At 42.6% G+C, this 17,983-nt stretch overlaps 2 protein-coding genes and 1 long non-coding RNA gene across 3 annotated transcripts; all 3 read right to left on the bottom strand.

The window, feature by feature from the left end:
• Positions 1 to 3,561: 3,561 nt before the first annotated feature.
• LOC115691665 (uncharacterized) lies at positions 3,562 to 7,676 on the bottom strand. The gene is made up of 11 exons (XM_030618375.2): positions 7,180 to 7,676; positions 6,676 to 6,773; positions 6,473 to 6,559; positions 6,218 to 6,383; positions 5,600 to 6,112; positions 5,228 to 5,370; positions 4,944 to 5,141; positions 4,751 to 4,841; positions 4,507 to 4,672; positions 3,735 to 3,845; positions 3,562 to 3,659 (listed from the first exon to the last, which is right to left on the bottom strand). Exons 1-11 carry the CDS (start codon positions 7,612 to 7,614, stop codon positions 3,562 to 3,564), a joined length of 2,106 nt encoding a protein of 701 aa, XP_030474235.2. The 5' UTR covers positions 7,615 to 7,676.
• A 2,696-nt stretch (positions 7,677 to 10,372) lies between these two features.
• On the bottom strand, positions 10,373 to 11,726 carry LOC130139011 (uncharacterized). The gene is made up of 2 exons (XR_008817253.1): positions 11,638 to 11,726; positions 10,373 to 10,932 (listed from the first exon to the last, which is right to left on the bottom strand). It is a non-coding gene; the product is annotated as an uncharacterized LOC130139011 (long non-coding RNA).
• A 2,748-nt stretch (positions 11,727 to 14,474) lies between these two features.
• Positions 14,475 to 15,411, bottom strand: LOC115692397 (putative ataxin-3 homolog). The gene is made up of 2 exons (XM_030619244.1): positions 15,172 to 15,411; positions 14,475 to 14,864 (listed from the first exon to the last, which is right to left on the bottom strand). The coding sequence occupies exons 1-2, from the start codon at positions 15,409 to 15,411 to the stop codon at positions 14,475 to 14,477; spliced, it is 630 nt and encodes a 209-aa protein (XP_030475104.1).
• Positions 15,412 to 17,983: the final 2,572 nt, after the last annotated feature.

The following is a 17,983-nucleotide window of genomic DNA, read 5'->3' on the forward strand; positions in this document are numbered from 1 at the left end:
ATTGTACGCTCATAAGACAGCAATCTCTTCTGAATATTGCAGTGGCTATGGGGTGAATTTGGCATTTTTGGTGGTGCTCGGGGAGCCTCGGGCTCTGTGAAACTTAGAATTAGATCTTCTGCAGTGAAGCCAGTCAGGATCCATCATCATGTATCCGCACCTGGAGTAGCCTTATGCTTCTAGTTATTCTTCCCCATCAATTCGCGTCATATGCTTCCTATTGCAAATTAAAGGCATTATTTGTTAGATGGAAAATGAACTTTTTTGGAAAATATTTTCAAAGAAATTTATTTTCGAGGAAAATGATCATTTTTCCTATATTTGGCTGTAATTTGCAGATAACATGGAAGTTATTTGTCAATATTTGTTACAGGGAAAAATCACAAAATACATTTTGAGAAAAAGTCTCAAATAAAACCCAAGGACTTGGGTTCTGGTGCTCAGGTCTTGGGTGCAGCCTTGGGGTACTCAGGCCTGCGTGCCGGGGTCTTGGACCTAGCCATGTGGAGCCCGGGCACGGCCGTCAGGGTCCCATGGACTTGAGCATGGTCACTGAAGATCCCGGCACGAGCGCTGAGGTCTTGGGCTTGGTCTCGGTCTCGGTCTCGAGGGACCTAGGCCTGGCCGCCAGTGTTCTGGACTTGGTGTCGAGGACCTCGGCTTAGGATCAGGGACCATGCCTTGGCCTCGAGGACTTGCAACTAGTTACTAGGGTCTCGCTTGCAGGAGCTAGAGTTTCTCCGCCCTAATTGCTAGAAACCCAAGCATGGGCACCGAAGTGTAGAACCTGGCCTCGAGGACAACATATGTGGACCTAGACTCCACGCTCGATCTCCAATGATTTAGGTGTAAGAGTCGGGTAGGCATGACCCCCAAAGACTTGGGGATAGGCACCAGGGTCTCAGCCTAGACCTTTGTGGGCCCAAGCATCGACGTTGGGGTCCTTGTGCCCGAGCGCCAAGATCCACTCGTATTTTGGAAAACAAATTTCTCATTTTTAAAAGAGGAAATCATTTTCTTAAATTAATCATAAGTTTTCTGTTGATTATAAAAAAATTTCATTCTCATTTTCCTAAGAGATCTAGATATCAAAACAAGAGGAAAATATTTTGGTATAGTAAATTTTCCGCTCAAGATTTAAATCCTCTAACTTGAAGAGGTAACCTTACATTTTATATTTGTCTACTAAGAGATTGACGACTTATCGCAATTATAAATAAATGATTCAGATTTATTTCCTTTTTGTCCTTTTTATCATTCTTTCTCCTTACCACTTTTGCCCTTCTCTCTTTCACAAACAAAAACTTAGGATGCATTTTGTTTTATTGAAAATTTCATAATAACAGAATATTTTCATAAAGATCATTTTCAATGAAACTTCATTTGTTTTGTGGTTTAGGAAAAGTGATTTCCTTTTTAACAGAAGTGGAAGTTATTTTTTTCCCCAATTCAGACTTGTTTTTAGTTCATAAAAAGCAATCTTTCGTAAATCGATTAGTATTTGGTCATCAACAAACCGGCGCAATTGGTGGCAGCCTTGACATGACCAGAACTCTCTCCATCTCATCGTCACTCGACCCCTTCACTAGGCCTATTCTTCCCTTCGGCCCTTGCCGTTACAAAGGCGCGACCTCTAATATGAGGTTGCAGCCTTTAGACCGGAGGTCGTAGGCCTTAGTTAAACCAAATCGAAAGTCGCCCGAGGCCAAAAGATGTCAAACTCGGGGAGATTCACTACATCATGACCCACCACGTGAACCCAAGTCTTGTTTGTCATAAGGGGCATGAGGAAGGGGTCGCAACAGCATGCGATGGGGCACAAGAGCTACCATCAAGCAAGCACAAGCGATGGCTGAACAAGGGGTGGGCGTGGTCCGGGGCAAGTGCAAAGAAGTGAGAGGGAGAGTCGAGGCCAAGTTGAGTTGAGTTATGACCACACTCGGTTTGAGACTGGCTTGAGGCATAGTTGGGCGCCAAGACAACGGAGGCAACATGAGACGGCAGCCGGGAGCAAGCGCCGATGGAGGCTCAACTTGCCTCAGCAGTGACTAGCCGAGGCATATAGACGAAGTGAAGGAGAGAGGAGTGTGAGCTTGGTTTGAATTTATGTCTTTCTCTGTGAATATTCTTTAAATCAGGTGCCGTTTGGTCTTTTCAAAGGAAAAAAAAAACCTTACCAACTTTAGAGATCTCAACCCTGCCAGAGAATACAAACCTTGTATAGAGAAAATACGAAATAGCACCAGACAATGGCTGATGATGCTGTGTCAGATTTACCCAAAGGAATTACATCGCATTACAGGTTAGAGATCAACTCTACGACAGGGCCTACATTTCGCTTCCCAATTTTGAGAAGTCACGCAGCGGGTACAAAATGAACTCCTCTTTCAACTGTTACCGAAGGGGGCCAAAGAGGGTTTGGCAGGCTGAGCTATGATATGAGTCAACAAGACATGCTCTCTTTGCGTCAGCTTTCAAGAATCAGTTAGTGCATGGGTAGATCTTTTGAATTCTGGATCTTCTTACCCTGCAAGATGAAAAGAGAAAATTAGTTAAGTGCATCAATAGACATATCATCGAGAAATCGTTCCATGGAAACTCCTATCGCTTTCAGTAGATATATCTTCAAAATTGACCCTGTAACTCGTGCACCTACACCCAAATTGTCATTTAGAAGGTACTTCTCTACTCCAGTTTCACAGCATTTTAAAAATTTAAGGATACAGGCTTGTCGTTCGTAAAATGTTGATCAGCATATACATTTAAATCTAGATGTACACTGAACAATGAGGGATGTGTCATGAATGGCAAAGCCATGCTGATGTCGAGTTGTCTTTCAACAAAATTAAGGTATCAATAGTTGGCAATCATCTAGTGAAATGATACTGATAAGGCTTTGAACCTTTAGCTCAATGGATGTTATAAAGTGAACAATCTTAATGGGGAACTCGGTGAAGAAGAGCAAGGTCATGCCACTGCTCCTCATTTTCGTATAAGAAATTTATATTGAACTCTGGTTTCAAGAAAAAGATCAACTGTAGTTTTTCAGCGTAGGTTGTGCTCAGTCTTGAATTTGAACTGTGGGTCTCAGTGCAGGATCTGAGTTACAAGGAGAGCATGTCTAAGCAAAAGCTGGACAAGATATATAACTATGTTCTTGGAACCTCTTTATCGTTTAGATATAAAAAATATGTTGACTACAGAGCCATGAAAATGCAGCTTGTCCCAGTTATGCAGCCTCAAAGTGAGGGAATGTTCCTTTAAGAGCATCACGTGATAGTCTCTTGAACCAAGGAGAGTTATCCAATTAAAAGTAAAGAGATAGCAGGCCACGGACAATGGGAAAGTTGGATAGCTGACACTGGTCTAATAAGAACACCACAGGGTTACTAAAGGGCCCAAAAGAATTACCACGCAACAGAGACGTCAACTACTCTTGGAGGAGTTGACATATGTTTAATTGCACAACAAGCTAGGCACAAATAATTCATGATGACAGAGAAGTCACATAAATGCAATACATAAAAGCAAATATCTTTTGGGAGACTATTACGAGCATACTTACAGTGAAGAGATATGTCTGTCAATTTCTTGTTTCTTTTCAGCATCAAAGATGAGCCATTTTTCTTCCGGTCCAACCGAATCACTCCTTTTAACTTCTGCAAGAAAACAAAGATAAAAGGTTATATTATCCAGCTAATATCACATGGAATCAGCAGTATGTCGAAACCAACCTTGAAGCAATACATCAGGTTCCCCTTTGTACACTTTTAACTTCCAAAAGGTGCGCCCCTGGCCATCCACGATGACAGGCTCTGTTCTAACAGCATCTGATCTCTGCCGCTCTACGCAATTTTTTAGTGTCATAGTAACATTATTAGCACATAGAATGAGAAAGAAACTATGCTTTGAAAGCACATGAATATCCTGAGAATTAAGAAATCTACATTTGGTGAAGCCAAAGACAATGTAATTTGGACAAGAATCAATTCAGTATGTACTGACATGTGACTGTTTCAAGTGTCAACCACCACAAAAAGCCAGAACACAATGTACGTATAATATGGTCTCTAGAAAGTCCTACCATAACCAGTCAACTATAATTTTAATACAGTCGTATCTCCCCTTCTTTGGTCCTAGCTTAATCCCACAAAGAAACTGATCTATGTACTAGCAGTTAAAATGTTAGGCAATTGCTAAGATGAAGCCTTACCGAAGAATCTGACGACAAACTCACTGGCATTCATACAAATTGGCAAAAAAATGGCAAAATTACTAGTGTTTTGACACCCACTAAACCTTAGCAGATGCTTTTTTAATGTACCACCGGCTTCAAGGTCATCTAGAAAGAAAGAAATATGAAGAATATTTTACCAATGTTTTCTAATACCAAAATGTTCAGAACTTGTATCCTAAGGGAACCCTTTTTCCGTTTTACATTACCATAAGGAGTCAATTTATTGAAATTTTTCATCAGAGAACAAACATCAAGATCTCAGAACATACTCTTGGATATCCTGCTCATATCCAGCATCTCGGCATGAATCTGGGCGATTTCATGTTTTACTTGTGACACAATAGCATCATGCTCCGAAACTGAAAGAGGAACACCATTTTTTGCAATAATAGCTTCGGTCACCTCATTCTTCATCTTCTGCTTTAAAAGTTTCTCCTGTACAACAAGAGATCAGATGAGAAATGGTCAACAGAGTCATTTCTCAGCTAAATTATCCCAAGCAATAGTTAGTACCTTATCCTTCACTTCAAGAAGCTTTCCTCTTGCTTCCTTTCCATTTTCAACATATTGCAGATTCTGATCTTCTATCCATCCCCTCAGGTTTCTGGGGAAAAAAAATGAAAAAAAGTTGGTGATCCTTATTGTTAAGGGGAAGGTAATGCAACATGAAAAGAAGAAAGTGTCCACAGTAACCAACACGACTTACTCCGTACTTAGAGCTTCATCACAAAGAAAATTCAAAAGCCTAAGCTTTTTCGATAGGTCTAATTCATCATATCCATCAACACCTTTATCAAGGCAATCAAGAGGAAAGTCTTCAAATGGACATTTAGAGTCGGAGAGACATTTCCCAATAGCTTGCAACCATGAATTCCTACCATCCGCCGAAGTTATAGATGGAGACCTATCCACAGAAGTATCAAGGATTCAGAAAGTTTTTTGCAAGAGCAAAATGATACAGACTTTGTAAGAGTTTCAAATGAAACATACTCATCCCCCATGTCCTTCAGTATCAAAGAAATCAATTGGATATGAAACCGAACAATTAGAGAGGCCTGCCCATGGCGCCGCCTTCTCCCACATGTTAATTCTCGAATTATAGATTCAGCTTCTCCTTTTCTGATATCAAGGACCTGACACAAAATTGGCATAACTAAAGTAAAGCGTATGCATATAGTGATAGATACAGTATTATTGCCGTGATTGTATAAAACCAGAATTTGCCCACAAGAACATCAGAAGAATACTGTTAATTACTGATTTGTTGCCTTACCCAAAATAGCTATTATTGCAAACATCTCTAACAAATGTAAGCAAGCAATCTTAGCAGAAAGGGCTGAACCAATTTATAGTGAAACTTGCCTTGCCAAAAGCAGCACAAAATTCCAAAAATTGCAATGCGTCTCCAATGACCTCAGAAGGCAACTCAACACCACCCACACCAGTCAAGAGGATGCTTTCTGGCAGGGGGATGTCAACATGCAACTCCTTGTTCTGAAGGATCACAGAACGGCCATTGACCTCAACAGGATCTGCAGTAAACTTACTTTTCACTGCAGCTTGATAAGCTCTTGCAGCCAGTGATCCTGCAGCATCCTGTCCCATGTTGATGCCACGCTTGTTCTTCTTATTGTGCTGTGCCTCCCTATCAGAAACTTTGTCACTGTCACCAGGTTTCTTCAGGGTTTTGTCCTTCAGAATAGATTCATCATCAACATTTGCATTGCGTGTTTCATTTCGCCCATCAGATTTTCTTTTCTTTGAAGACTTCTTATCAGAGTTGGCTGTCGAACTGTCCAACTTCAAATTCAGGTCAACGTTGCGACCAGAAGAATTCTCTTTTTCCCGTTTTCTTGGTGAGAGGACAGCAAGATTCTAGCAGTGGTTCCAGTAACAGTGGTTGTAAATCCTCTCAAAAGAATCGTTAAAATGAAACACAAATTTACCAAAAGAAAAAAGACAATTGTAAGCTTGTCATACCTCATCTGAATCAGAATTCTTTGATGAGACATCAGCAGGTTTTGCGGCCTTGTTGAGATCAAGACTGTCAGGACCTCCAACGCTCAACATCTCAGAGACAGAGGAAAATCCAGAATTTTTAGCTGCGTGTACTAATATACCAGTGGGCTTGTGACCCCTTTTCTTCCTGTAAGAATGGTTGTTCACCCGTCAACCATGCCACGGAAGTAACAAACAGCACAACACCAAAATGATCTAGAACAACCAAAGACTTACATGCAAAAGCTACAGTTGCAAATGCCTCTGCATTTAGGGCATTTCCAGTCCTCCAACGCTGCCACATCTGCCGCTTTCTCTCCATATCTTAGATTTGAATCGACAAAACAAAACGGATCACCGAATGGATCATACCCTTATCGACATAAAATGCATATCTAAATGCTCGACATAAAGACAAACAAAACATCCGCCATTCTAACCGGTTCGAGAGGCACTTGTGACAAAATTTAATGGTACACTGCTTGTCTCCTTTCATGATTCTGCAAGTAGCTGTGAAATCCAACGTCTTCTGACGGCACTGTAACATTCAAACAGCCAGAAAAAAAAGAAAAAAAGAAAAGGGAAGTCAATATAGAGATTTCCCAAAAGAACGCAGCAAAAAATGGTCTTAAATCACTCTCCTTTTCCAATACCCAAATAAGCATTCGTGCAACAATCGCGCACAAGCACAAAAGGCACAGGGAAAAGAAAAAAAGATTACGGCAGTGAACAAGCGTCTACGGTAATCGTTTCACGCTCTGCAAAAATCATCGCCATCCTCCAATCAACGAACCAAACTCCAGTATTCTAAATGCAAGAACCAACGAAATGAACGAATGAAAAAACCCAGATCCTCCCCCGACCTCGCAGAACAAACACCGACCCAAGAGAGAACGACGCCGAACGAGCACGATTAGTGCGAGCGAGCAAGCTTGAAATTCTACCTGGTGGCACGTCTTGCCATTGAAAGGGCAGTAGATTCGTCCTCCGACGACTCGAACTCCGGGCTTGCTGTTGCGCTTGGCATTCTTCGACCCATCGCCGCCGTCGTCCCCCTCCTCCCCCTGGTTCTTGCTCTCGTCCTTCTGCTTACCGGAAGTGACCTCGCTCCTGGGACTCTGGTGAGAGCTGCTCGAAGGGACGGCCATGCGGGACGCGTCGTCCGCTCCTAAAGCCCCGACACACCCACAGAGAGAAAGAGAGAGAGAGAGAGAGAGAAGGAGGGAGGGAGAGACAGAAGCGTTTGATGGATCTCCTCCTCTACGTTGGGGTGGGAGCAGCTTGTGCGCAGAACAAAGTCGCACCGGAGCACGAGTCGGCGCATACTTAAATGAAATTCTTGATTTGGAAAAGATTTGAAATTTGGAGTTCCTCGCCATTCCCTCTTCGCCATATGGCGCCAATTCGGTGCGCCTCCAAATGTTTTTTTTTTTGGGGGGGGGGGGGGGGGGCGTGAAAGAAATCGAAAACGAATGCGCGCTTCCCAGTCATCCTCGTCCGGACATTGCTGGGCCTTCAGCTGTCGGATTGGTGCAGGACATGATATGACCCCAGTGAAAAAGGGAGGGAAACAGAGATATTTTGCACCAATCTCATCCGTCCGACAATTAGGATGTTCTGAATATTAATGCCCAAAATCCATTTGCATTGAGTTGAACCCGGCTGTAGATGCTCTCTGTGTTATTGACCCCTCTTCGCGACGACGGTCACGGGGTTCGATTGTTTGCGCGATTCATGTCTTAAGGATAAAGATGATTGACGCTGGTGATTTACTCGCGTGATGTCGCGGGTTAAAAATAAAAATTGGATTGAATCTTTTTTCATGAAAAATGATTAATCTTTATGTACATAGTACTTCATTTTCCGATTTAGACTGAACTTCAATTCGGTCATGACAAATTGAAAATAAAGTGCTATGAACGAAAAAAAAAAAAAAAACCAAGTGAGTGGGCAAAAACAGTCGACATTGTCTCACAATTTGAGATACCCATTTATACCCTCGGAACGTAGAAGTTTAAAAAGTCAACAAAATCCCTAATTCCGTAAGGGACCCTAATCAAATTGTGCTCGAGTTAAACCATCATTTTACATGGAAGTAATGTCCCTGACAGCTTGTTGGAGAAGGAATATCAGCTTGGAGTTCTCCGTTCATCCTTGAGCGAGAAGCTTTTCTGGATTTAACGTTGGCCCGACAAAGAAGGGGTGTACGCAGTATATTGGTTGGTATACCCTGGTTCCTGTTCGCTGTTCCGGAGGATGTTTTTCTGGACGGATCCATCCACGGACTTTGTTCTGTGTTTTACTGCATACCAAGCGAGGCTTGGACTCGGTTTTTGTGGTGGTTGATCGGTTTTACAGGGTGCGCATTTACAACCATTCCAGATTCTAACTATTTCGAACGTAAATGATTTTTTTATTCCATGCCTGGAAACAATTTCGAAAGATTTGAAGGCGTTTGTAATCGTCCAAAATTTCTATTCCCTGGAATAGAAAAAGAACGTAAATGCGTTTAGTAATCGCGAAAATTTCTATTCTAAATTTTTTTGAAGTGCTTTTTAAAACTTGGTATTAATTCTCATGGAGCACTTATCGATTTTATTTTTTTCTTGTAAGTGAAGGAAACATGGTGATATGTATAAACATGATATATAGTCGGTACAAACTCTTCCCTCTATCACTCCTAGCAGTGTATACCGTATTTTGACTTTACCGTATTTTTGCTCCTATCGAAGAACCTGGAATTAGAATGGAAACATTACTCCAAATCCAAATATTAGGTGAGTGCTTGTATTGAAGACTTTAAGATGAATCTCATCTAAATCCTTTTCCTTTTTTTCATTATGGAGAAAATTTTTGTGGATGTTTTATTAGTTAAAACTTTAGGTATCACAAAGAAGTGCTGGCAGGAACTTATGTAGGTCCAACTTCCCCCTAAGCAACTACCTAAGCAATCTTGTACAAACAATTTTGACTGGACTAAAATTGCACCTTGAGTTACTAGATTTTTCGTTGATCGACTCATGTCATACCATCAGTAAAGTACATGTAATAAAACAAAAGGAAATGACAAAAGTACATGTAAGGATCCTCTCCCATCGTCATGTAGTATTTAAAAATAATATTACAAAAGTCGGAAACACAAATCATGGAATCTCGGGCAGATTGTAATCCCTTGCCATTTTATTTGCAATACTTTTCCTAAGCACGTTTATCTCAGCTGCTTGCTCAAGTGGTGTATCATCCGCAACCTCCACTTCTCTAGCTCCAAATGGGTAGTCTGGATCTCCATAATGGGAAAAGTTTTTGTCCATCTTGTCCTCCTCACGAATGTAATTATGGAGAGCACAACACGCAATTACAATAAGTTAAAAGATAAAATAATCAAACTTACATGTACAATGAAATCAAAATAATCAAAAGTAAAAAGATACCTTGATGTGAGATTCCCAAATACTTGGATCGTCGACAACAACAGTTTTATTCACATTATCCCAGCCAAATCCGGATTGCGAAAGAAGCTTCTTAAAACTACCATACTGTTTCCTCAGTTTGTTCACCTTGTTCTTCAACTGAACTAGGGTATATTAGTATCCTGACTGTTTAATGAATTCAGTCCGTATATTATTCCACCCAACTTTATTGTAAGTAGAAGATGTGCGATTTCCCTTTTTGACCTCCTCAACCAACAAACTTACAAACATGTTGGTTAAAGGCTCAGCCCACTTTGCATTGAATATCTCTTTTTGAGATGCCATGTAACCTTGATAGATTGAGAATCATATGAGTCATGCATTAAATCAATAACATAGTCATGTAAAGATAAGAGAAGAGAAAAAAATCACACCCCGCAGAACATCCAAGCATATCACTAGTCAGATGATGTTCCCACAGTTCGTCGGATGCTGATCAATAAAGCTTTTCAAGCTTTTCCTCCATCGAAGGACCCATAGGAACACGACCTGCTTACAAATTACTCGAACGACCCGAGCGAGCAGATCGCTAGAAGCAAAATATGCGAGGAGGAAGGGGCCAGGAAGAGCGACAGGAGACGCCACTCGACACAAGAACTAAGGGAGATTATAAGGTATGGAAGATGACACGAACAATATCATTTATTATATGGTGCTTCTTCGGATGTTACACACGCACCCAGGAATCAGTTTTGAATAAAACCTCGGCAGTCCATACATACGGCTTCTTGATGATGACAAAACATGCAGCGACGACAGTAGAAGATAAGGTGCAGGGTATCCAACTCCAAAGAACATTTACAATACATACAGCTTCTTGACTAGTGATATGCTTGGATGTTCTGCGGGGCGTGATGTTATTGTCAACATATAACTCACTGTAAAGATAATTCAGGTACAACAAGCTTGCTCACTGACAACTATTGAAAAGTACACCCAAACAGCAATGCAAATTCAATATGCTTGCCTAGACACTAGAATGTTAATACTCCTAATGGTCTTCTTATGCGCATACTGCACAATATAATGCACCTACAGAACAAATACAGATTGTCCACCATGAATAACCACAAGAAAGTCTGCCTTTGCGATAACCACTGGTGAGGATTTTACCTTTGCGAATCAACTTGGACAAATAATAGAAAGCACTGGACAGAAGCGTGGAGCTGAATCCAGGTGTAACGAACTTCTACTCAAATTGACTAATCACCAATTAGCTTGTTCAATCTGATAAAAAAAACAGAATAACCATTTAGTAAATGAAAATCACCACCCCAATGCAAAAAGGATCGCCCTTGTGAAAAGCAACAGAAAATTAACACGAGACAATTACCAATGACCAACACCATATCACCATAGTTGCATAAAACAACTTCGAGCGAGCGCGGCCCTCACCCAGATTCGCAAGGGCGGCGGTCGCTCGAGCGAGAAGGAGCCCAAATGGGCGAGGGCAGTGCCCGCTCGAGCCTCGCCGTCGCCCAGATCAGCGAGGGCCGCGGACGCGCTCGCTTGGGCAACCGTCGCCGATCTGGGCCAGGGCTCGCTCAAGCGAGCACGTCCGCGACCCTCGCCAATCTAGGCGACGGCAAGGCTTGAGCGAACGCGGCCCCGCTCGAGCGACCGCGCCCTCGCCCAGATTCGCGAGGGCGGCGGTCGCTCTAGCGCGAGCGAGCCCAGATGGACGAGGCCAGCGCTTGCTCGAGCCTCGCCGTCGCCGATCTGGGCAAGAGCTCACTCGAGCGAGTGCCGCCCTCGCCGGTCTGGGCGACGGCGAGCTCGAGCGAGCACCGCCCTCGCCCACTCGCTCCAACTTGCCGTCGCCCAGACCGGCGAGGGCGGCGCTCGCTCGAGTGAGCCCTTGCCTAGATCGGCGATGGTTGCTCAAGCGAGCGCCGTCGAACGAGAAGGAGCAAGTCATCAGCAAGAACTTACCTCGAACGAGAAGGAGCAGCCTCGTCGGTGTCGGTGAAGGAGCAGCCTCGTGGGTGAAGGAGCAGCAGCGATGAAGGAGCAGAGTAGAACGAGCTCTGAGCAGGATTCGAGTAAAAAGTGTTTCCAAAATTGTTTCTTATTTTGGAAGCTCAGCGCTTCCAAAATTGTTTCTTATTTCTGTGCCGAGAAACAAGAAGCTACTTTTTTTGTTTCTTGTTTCTCCTCCAAAATTGTTTCTCGGCATAAATTTTTGTAAAAATGTGCGGGGAATAAAAAATTTACCAAATGCATTTCTATTCCCAAACTGTTTCTGAGAACAAAAGAACATAAATTTTTACTGTTTGGCACGTTACCAAACGGGCCCTAAGATGGCTTATTTCATCCCTTGCGAAGAAGCCGGCGAATGCAACCCATGTGGCAAAGCTATTTTTCTCGAATAAAAAGTATAAGTTTGCACGGGATTTTTGAATGGACTATCTTGTGTTGTGACATCGGGTTCCTCGGTCACTGTTGGCGAAGTTCGAGCATGTATTCAGTTCTGCTTTGACTAGCACGGCACATCCTCGGACTAGGATTGTGAATCGCTCTTCGGGCAACCTAATTCCCAGTATTTGCGGGGACAAGTTGAAAATGAGACTTTGCTCTTGCTCAAGCCGAGTTTGCATGTAATCGCGCAGTTCATTCGGCTCCAGGGAGATCACATTTCTTTGTTGTTTACGGTACAGGATGGCTCGGAACAAGTTCTTTGAATTACTCAGCGCTTCCTAACACAGCCATTGCGCGGATTTTGGCTGAACAGGCTCGATCAACACGGGAAAAAGTCTAAGCAGAGATTGGCTGACGCGAAAGCCGAACATGAACAAGCCCTGCACCAACTGTGGGGGCGTATTCGCGTCTGGAGTTGATGATGATGCCGTGATTCATCTGCCGAAGCAAGGGCAACGTTGTAAGTTGCACTCTGTCAGCAGGTTTTGACATTCATGTCACCAGAAATGTTGCATCCAGACCTGAACTACCACGCCGTTGCTTATGAGGTCTAACCACGTTCCTTCTCTCTAAGCGTTCCGATAATGGGGGCTCCGTTGACAGCCGAGCCAGTCGAGGTGATCACGATGGACGACAGGGTTGTGGTCGGCTGATGGCGACAAGATGGAGTTTAGAGTCTTTTGTTTTCAATGTAATGAGTGCCATGTGTCGCGGCATTGGCCGTGTTGCTACATGGATGCAGCAAAAGCCCCGTCCATAAGAGGCATCTTAGGCTTTTTACCATTATGTGGAAAAAGCAAAATATCACAACCGATCAAGCCGACAATTGTTAAACAGCTGAGACGTGTTACATTTCGACATAAATGTGAAATATTATAAGGATGTGATATCTCCTGAAATTATAAAATCATTCACAGACGTACGTATTTAATCTATGACCGATTTTATGGGTTAATTATAATTTTCTATTTCCTATTTTTGTTCTCAACAATCTTTTTTGAAGGGAGCTAGATACAAAAATATTTTTCGCCTTGACTTTTTGTTTCTTCTTCTCGCTAGCTTTGCTCAGGGCTTCAGCAATTGGTTCTCTGTCGCAATTAATAGTGAATTTGACCTTATTCACAACGGAATCTCAACGGTTTCCTCGTTTTTCCCCCAATAAAAAAAAAAAAAACAGTGCCTTGAAAATCCACGTGACATCTCCAGATGAAAAAGGTACACTCGAGTAAGGGCCCGTTTGGCAACAAGTCAAATAGTGAAAATTTCTGTTCTTTTGTTCCCAGAATCAGTTTAGGAACAGAAATCCGTTTGTTAAAATTTTTGTGCCCGGGCACAATTTTGTAAAAAATTGATCCAAGAATCAGTTTTTGAACAGAATCAAGAAGCAAAAAAAAGTAACTTCTTGATTCTGGAACAATTTTTCCGGAACTGATTCTTCTTGGTTTTCTTCTTTCTTTTTTATTTATTCTTCATCTTCTTCCTGGCCCACCATCGGCCCGCTGCCGGCCACCGGCGACCGTCCACCGGCCAAGGCCGGCTAGGGTGGCCCTCGCCGCCCCCGGCGACGATGAGGCCGACGGCGAGGCCCGCGACGCCCTCACCGGCCATGGCCAAGGAAAAAAAAAAGGAAAAAAAAATAGAAATATTAAAAAATTCAAAATATCATTAATAAAAAGAAATTTTGTGCAGTTACCAAACGCATTTCTGTTCTTTTTCTATTCTAAGAATAGAAATTTTGAGCAGTTACCAAGTGCCTTCAAATGCTTAGAAATTGTTTCCAGGCACAGAATAAAAAAGAATCATTTCTAATCAGAATCTGTTCCCGGGCACAGAATGATTACCATGCGTACCCTAAGCAATCAAGCATGTTCAAACCGATTGACTTTGACAAATAAGGAATATCATTTCACTCTTTGCGAGCGTTCGAGTTCAGATCTTGTTAAGAGCAGTTTGAGAATAAAATTTTGACTACATCCGGCTGATGTGGTAGAGTGCGCGCCCTTTAGATCGTCCAGGGAGGCGGGCCTATCAAGGTGTACAAAAATTGATTTAGTCGCCGCCTGATCACCAAATAAAAGAATATTCAAATGGCAAAATAACTATATGTTCGTCTTCAACAAATAATTATTTGCATATTTGAGCATATCCAAGATTCAATATATTACATAAACTCGATCTAATTACGCCCCTCAACAACTAATGAACAAATTCTTGTGTAGAGAAATGCCATTCTTCGCTTTGGTGCATCGATCACCAGGATCTTGAATTGATCAGAGAAGCAAGATTAATCCACCTCAGTCCCATCATACAGGTCCTCAGGTCAATTCTTGGTCTATTGGCTTGTGCCGACATTACGCTTGCGCGCATTCCTCGTCCCTATTCCCCTCCGCTTCATCCTCCCGTGACGACGGCGGACCGTCGTCGTCGCGAGCCCGTGCCGCTGGCGTGTCGCGCGTCCCCGGCAATTTCCCCCTGACGAGATAGATGGTCCAGCCGAAGCACTCGAGGGAGTCGACGTAAGCGGGCACGTAGAACTCGGGCACGTGCTCCGGTGCCGGGTAGAGGCAGTCGAATTCGTACCACTCGCCGTCCACCCTCCGAACGCAGGTCCAATCTTCCTTATGGCCCTTCTGACAGATCATGGCGCTCTCCTGCTCAAAATCGATCTTGGCTTCCCAAGCCTCCGGGGAGTGAAGTGGGGTGACTTGCATATCCCAAGCTTTCAAGGCCTCTTGCAAGAGCTGAACTAGCCAATAAGACATCATTAACCTCCCGAGTGAAATTGATTATTCAAGAAAAATGAAATCTACCGTTGCTGCCATCGTATCCTACATGCATTGATTGATGAGAAAAGTGCAAATTTTGCTTCAAATTGAGGGAAAAAAATCTACCCTCTAATTAAATGAGTTCCATTTGAAGTATCAAATTGGTGTCTCTAGATTTCGATTGACGGGTATTTTGAATCTCCGGCCTCCTTGTTTCGTGATCTCAATAAAGGGGAAAGAAAGGAGTGGGGTACGATTAAGGAGTCGATAGGGTAGGGTAAACCTCGACCTGAACGCCGAAAATGTCGAACCGGAAATAGCCGGAGGAGTTCGTCGGGAGGCCGAATTTCCGCACTATATTGAGACGCTCCCTCCGGTCGAGCTCGATCGCGATCGCCGCCATACCGGATTCGTCGAAGAGAGGCCCTTGCAGCAGCGTGTTGATGCAGTGCACGACGGAATGAGTCGATCCGCCGCGCCGCTCGTGATACAGCTTCGCTCCTTCGCTTCTCGATTCTGCCATTTCAGGACCTTGTCCAAACAAAGAGTGACTTGCTTTGTTCCTAGAGCTTGATCAAAGTTGGGGGTGACCGGAGGCAACTCATGCAGGTTGAAGAGAAGATGAACAAAATTAAGAGCAAAAAATGCAAAAGAAAAATGATAGAAATTATGTATGAGCATACCATTATATAGTTGTGGAGACATAAAAAAAAAATTTGGAATATAAATATATCTGCCGAAATAATACGATTGAAACCGTATGTGGGTCTCACAAATCCGGGATCGCTTCCGGTGTAGAAGATTGAATCTAGACCATAATTGCTCATGGTCGGCACGTGCGAGGCGTGCACGGAACACTGGCATTGCTGCCAGTTGGATATATGGTCAATTTCCTTATTTAGGGTGCGCATGAATACCATTCTGTGCCCGGGCGCTATTTCTGAACAGAAATGATTTTTTTTTATTCTGTGCCCGGAAACAATTTCTGAGTATTTGAAGGCGTTTGATAAACTGTCCAAAATTTCTATTCCTATAGTAGAAAAGAACAGAAATGCGTTTGGTAACTACACAAAATTTATGTTCCCAAATAATATTTTAATAATATTTTGAATTGTTTAATTTTTTTTTTCTTTCTACTTTCTTCTTTGGCCATGGCTGGTCGCAGCGACCGGCCACGCCCCAAGGCCGGCGAGGGCGTCACGGACCTCGCCGGCCGCCGGCGGAGGCGGGGTGAGGGCGGACCCTCGCCGCCGGGCGAGGCCGACCTCGCCGTCGCGATGGACGGCGAGGCTCGGCCTCGCTCGATCTCGGGCGAGGCCGCTCGCCCGGCGGCGAGGGTCCAATCCTCGCCTCGCGGCGAGGGCCGTGACGCCCTCGCCGGCCCAGGGGCCGTGGGCCTGGCGCGGGGCAGGCCCGCCGAGGGAAGAACAACAAAAAATAAGAAAAGAAAAAAAGAAAAAGAAAAAAAAAACTGATTCTCAAAATTGTGCCGAGAAACAAGAAGAAACTTTTTTTTACTTCTTGTTTCTCTTCCAAAACTGTTTCTCGGCACAAATTTTTGCAAAAATGTGCCGAGGAACAAAAAATTTACCAAACGCATTTCTGTTCCCAAACTATTTCTGGGAACAAAAGAACAGAAATTTTCACTATTTGGCACGTTACCAAACGGGCCCTTAGTCAAACGGGCAATGTTTCCAGGATGGTGATCCGATTTAGTTTAACTCATTTCAGAGTTATTTTTCTATAGATCTCGATAAAAAATAGTAATAATAAATCCCATTTCAGACGGGAAAAATCTTCGTATGAAATGAAGAGCCGCTCTTTTTAATTTCGAAATTCGAAGCGTCTTTAATTCGATCGAAATTTCAGATTTTGGATTCCCATTTTAGCATTCGAAGCATTTACGAGCCTACTCTATAAGTTTTCAATTACATCATTCATTATAGTTTCCTATTGGAAACCTCGTAATCATCTGGAAATGCCCTACCCCTTCATTTAATGATCTAAGGATTCCGAAATGGGAAATTTTGAAACTCAACCAAATCAAATTTTATCCACGCCACTATTGCTCGAACCAGACCTAAACTTTATAAAAAAAAATCTAAAAGATTGGAATTCAGTTTTCGATTCTACTGCACACCCTTAATTACAAATCGGGATTAATTCGAAGAGCCTGCTTGAATATGACCGAAAAAGTAATCTTCGAGCTAATGAACTCCTAAATTTTCCATTTATTATAACTAAAGTGTTAAAAAAAAAAACAAAAGAAGGCACGTTATGTTTGAATACTTTGAACCGTGTCGGAAAAATTACCAGTTTAGTCCCAAAGTTATAGTCTTAAATCGTCCAATTTTTCTACTATAGTCATAAACCTTAGCGTGAAATTCTAATACAGTCATTTTTTGCCAATTTCGCCTGCAATTCTTGACTTAGCGGTCCAGTCACCACTAGCTGTCTGACGTAGCACAACTGGCGTCTGATGTGGAAAAATTTAAACTTAACGAAAAATGAAGCAGGGTAAATGCATTTGAAGTTATATTGATTTGAAGGCGGGTGACTTAGGGTTTTATTGCCATGTATCGACACCTTATCAGACTATCACTGTAAAAGGCATGTGTTAATTTGGGAGCTTCCTGCTTCCAAATTAACACAAAACATCTTATTAAGCATCTTTCAAAGCAAAGCGTATCTATGTATAAGATCTATTTTTTTAATTAGTTTTTGCGTAATAAATCCCATACACAAACAATCATGGAAAGGATGACATGTATATCTATCCATAGAAATACATCCGAATACAAAAAATGAAAAATGCATACTTCATTACTTATCAATGTCATTGTTTGATTCCTGGTGAAAAATGCTCATTGGAAAGTAGCTTCTAACTTTCGAACAAAAAAAAAATAATTAGCTTCTCAAGAAGTCTGCTTGCGCACATTTTCCCGCGATTTGGGATATCATGGAGATTAATGTCTTATCGTATCGACTTTGCATTAATTTGAAAAATGGGTACCAGATTCAATTTGCGAAAAGGAACGAAGAATTCCTCTAAATCTTTTTGTTTGATAGTGAATAAAACGGTTAGAGAGCCTTGA

The sequence above is a fragment of the Syzygium oleosum genome, unplaced genomic scaffold (genome assembly GCF_021117445.2).
Source record: "Syzygium oleosum isolate NSW1041296 unplaced genomic scaffold, Sole_v2.1 Sole_v2.09, whole genome shotgun sequence".
NCBI classification, from domain to species: Eukaryota; Viridiplantae; Streptophyta; class Magnoliopsida; order Myrtales; family Myrtaceae; genus Syzygium; species Syzygium oleosum.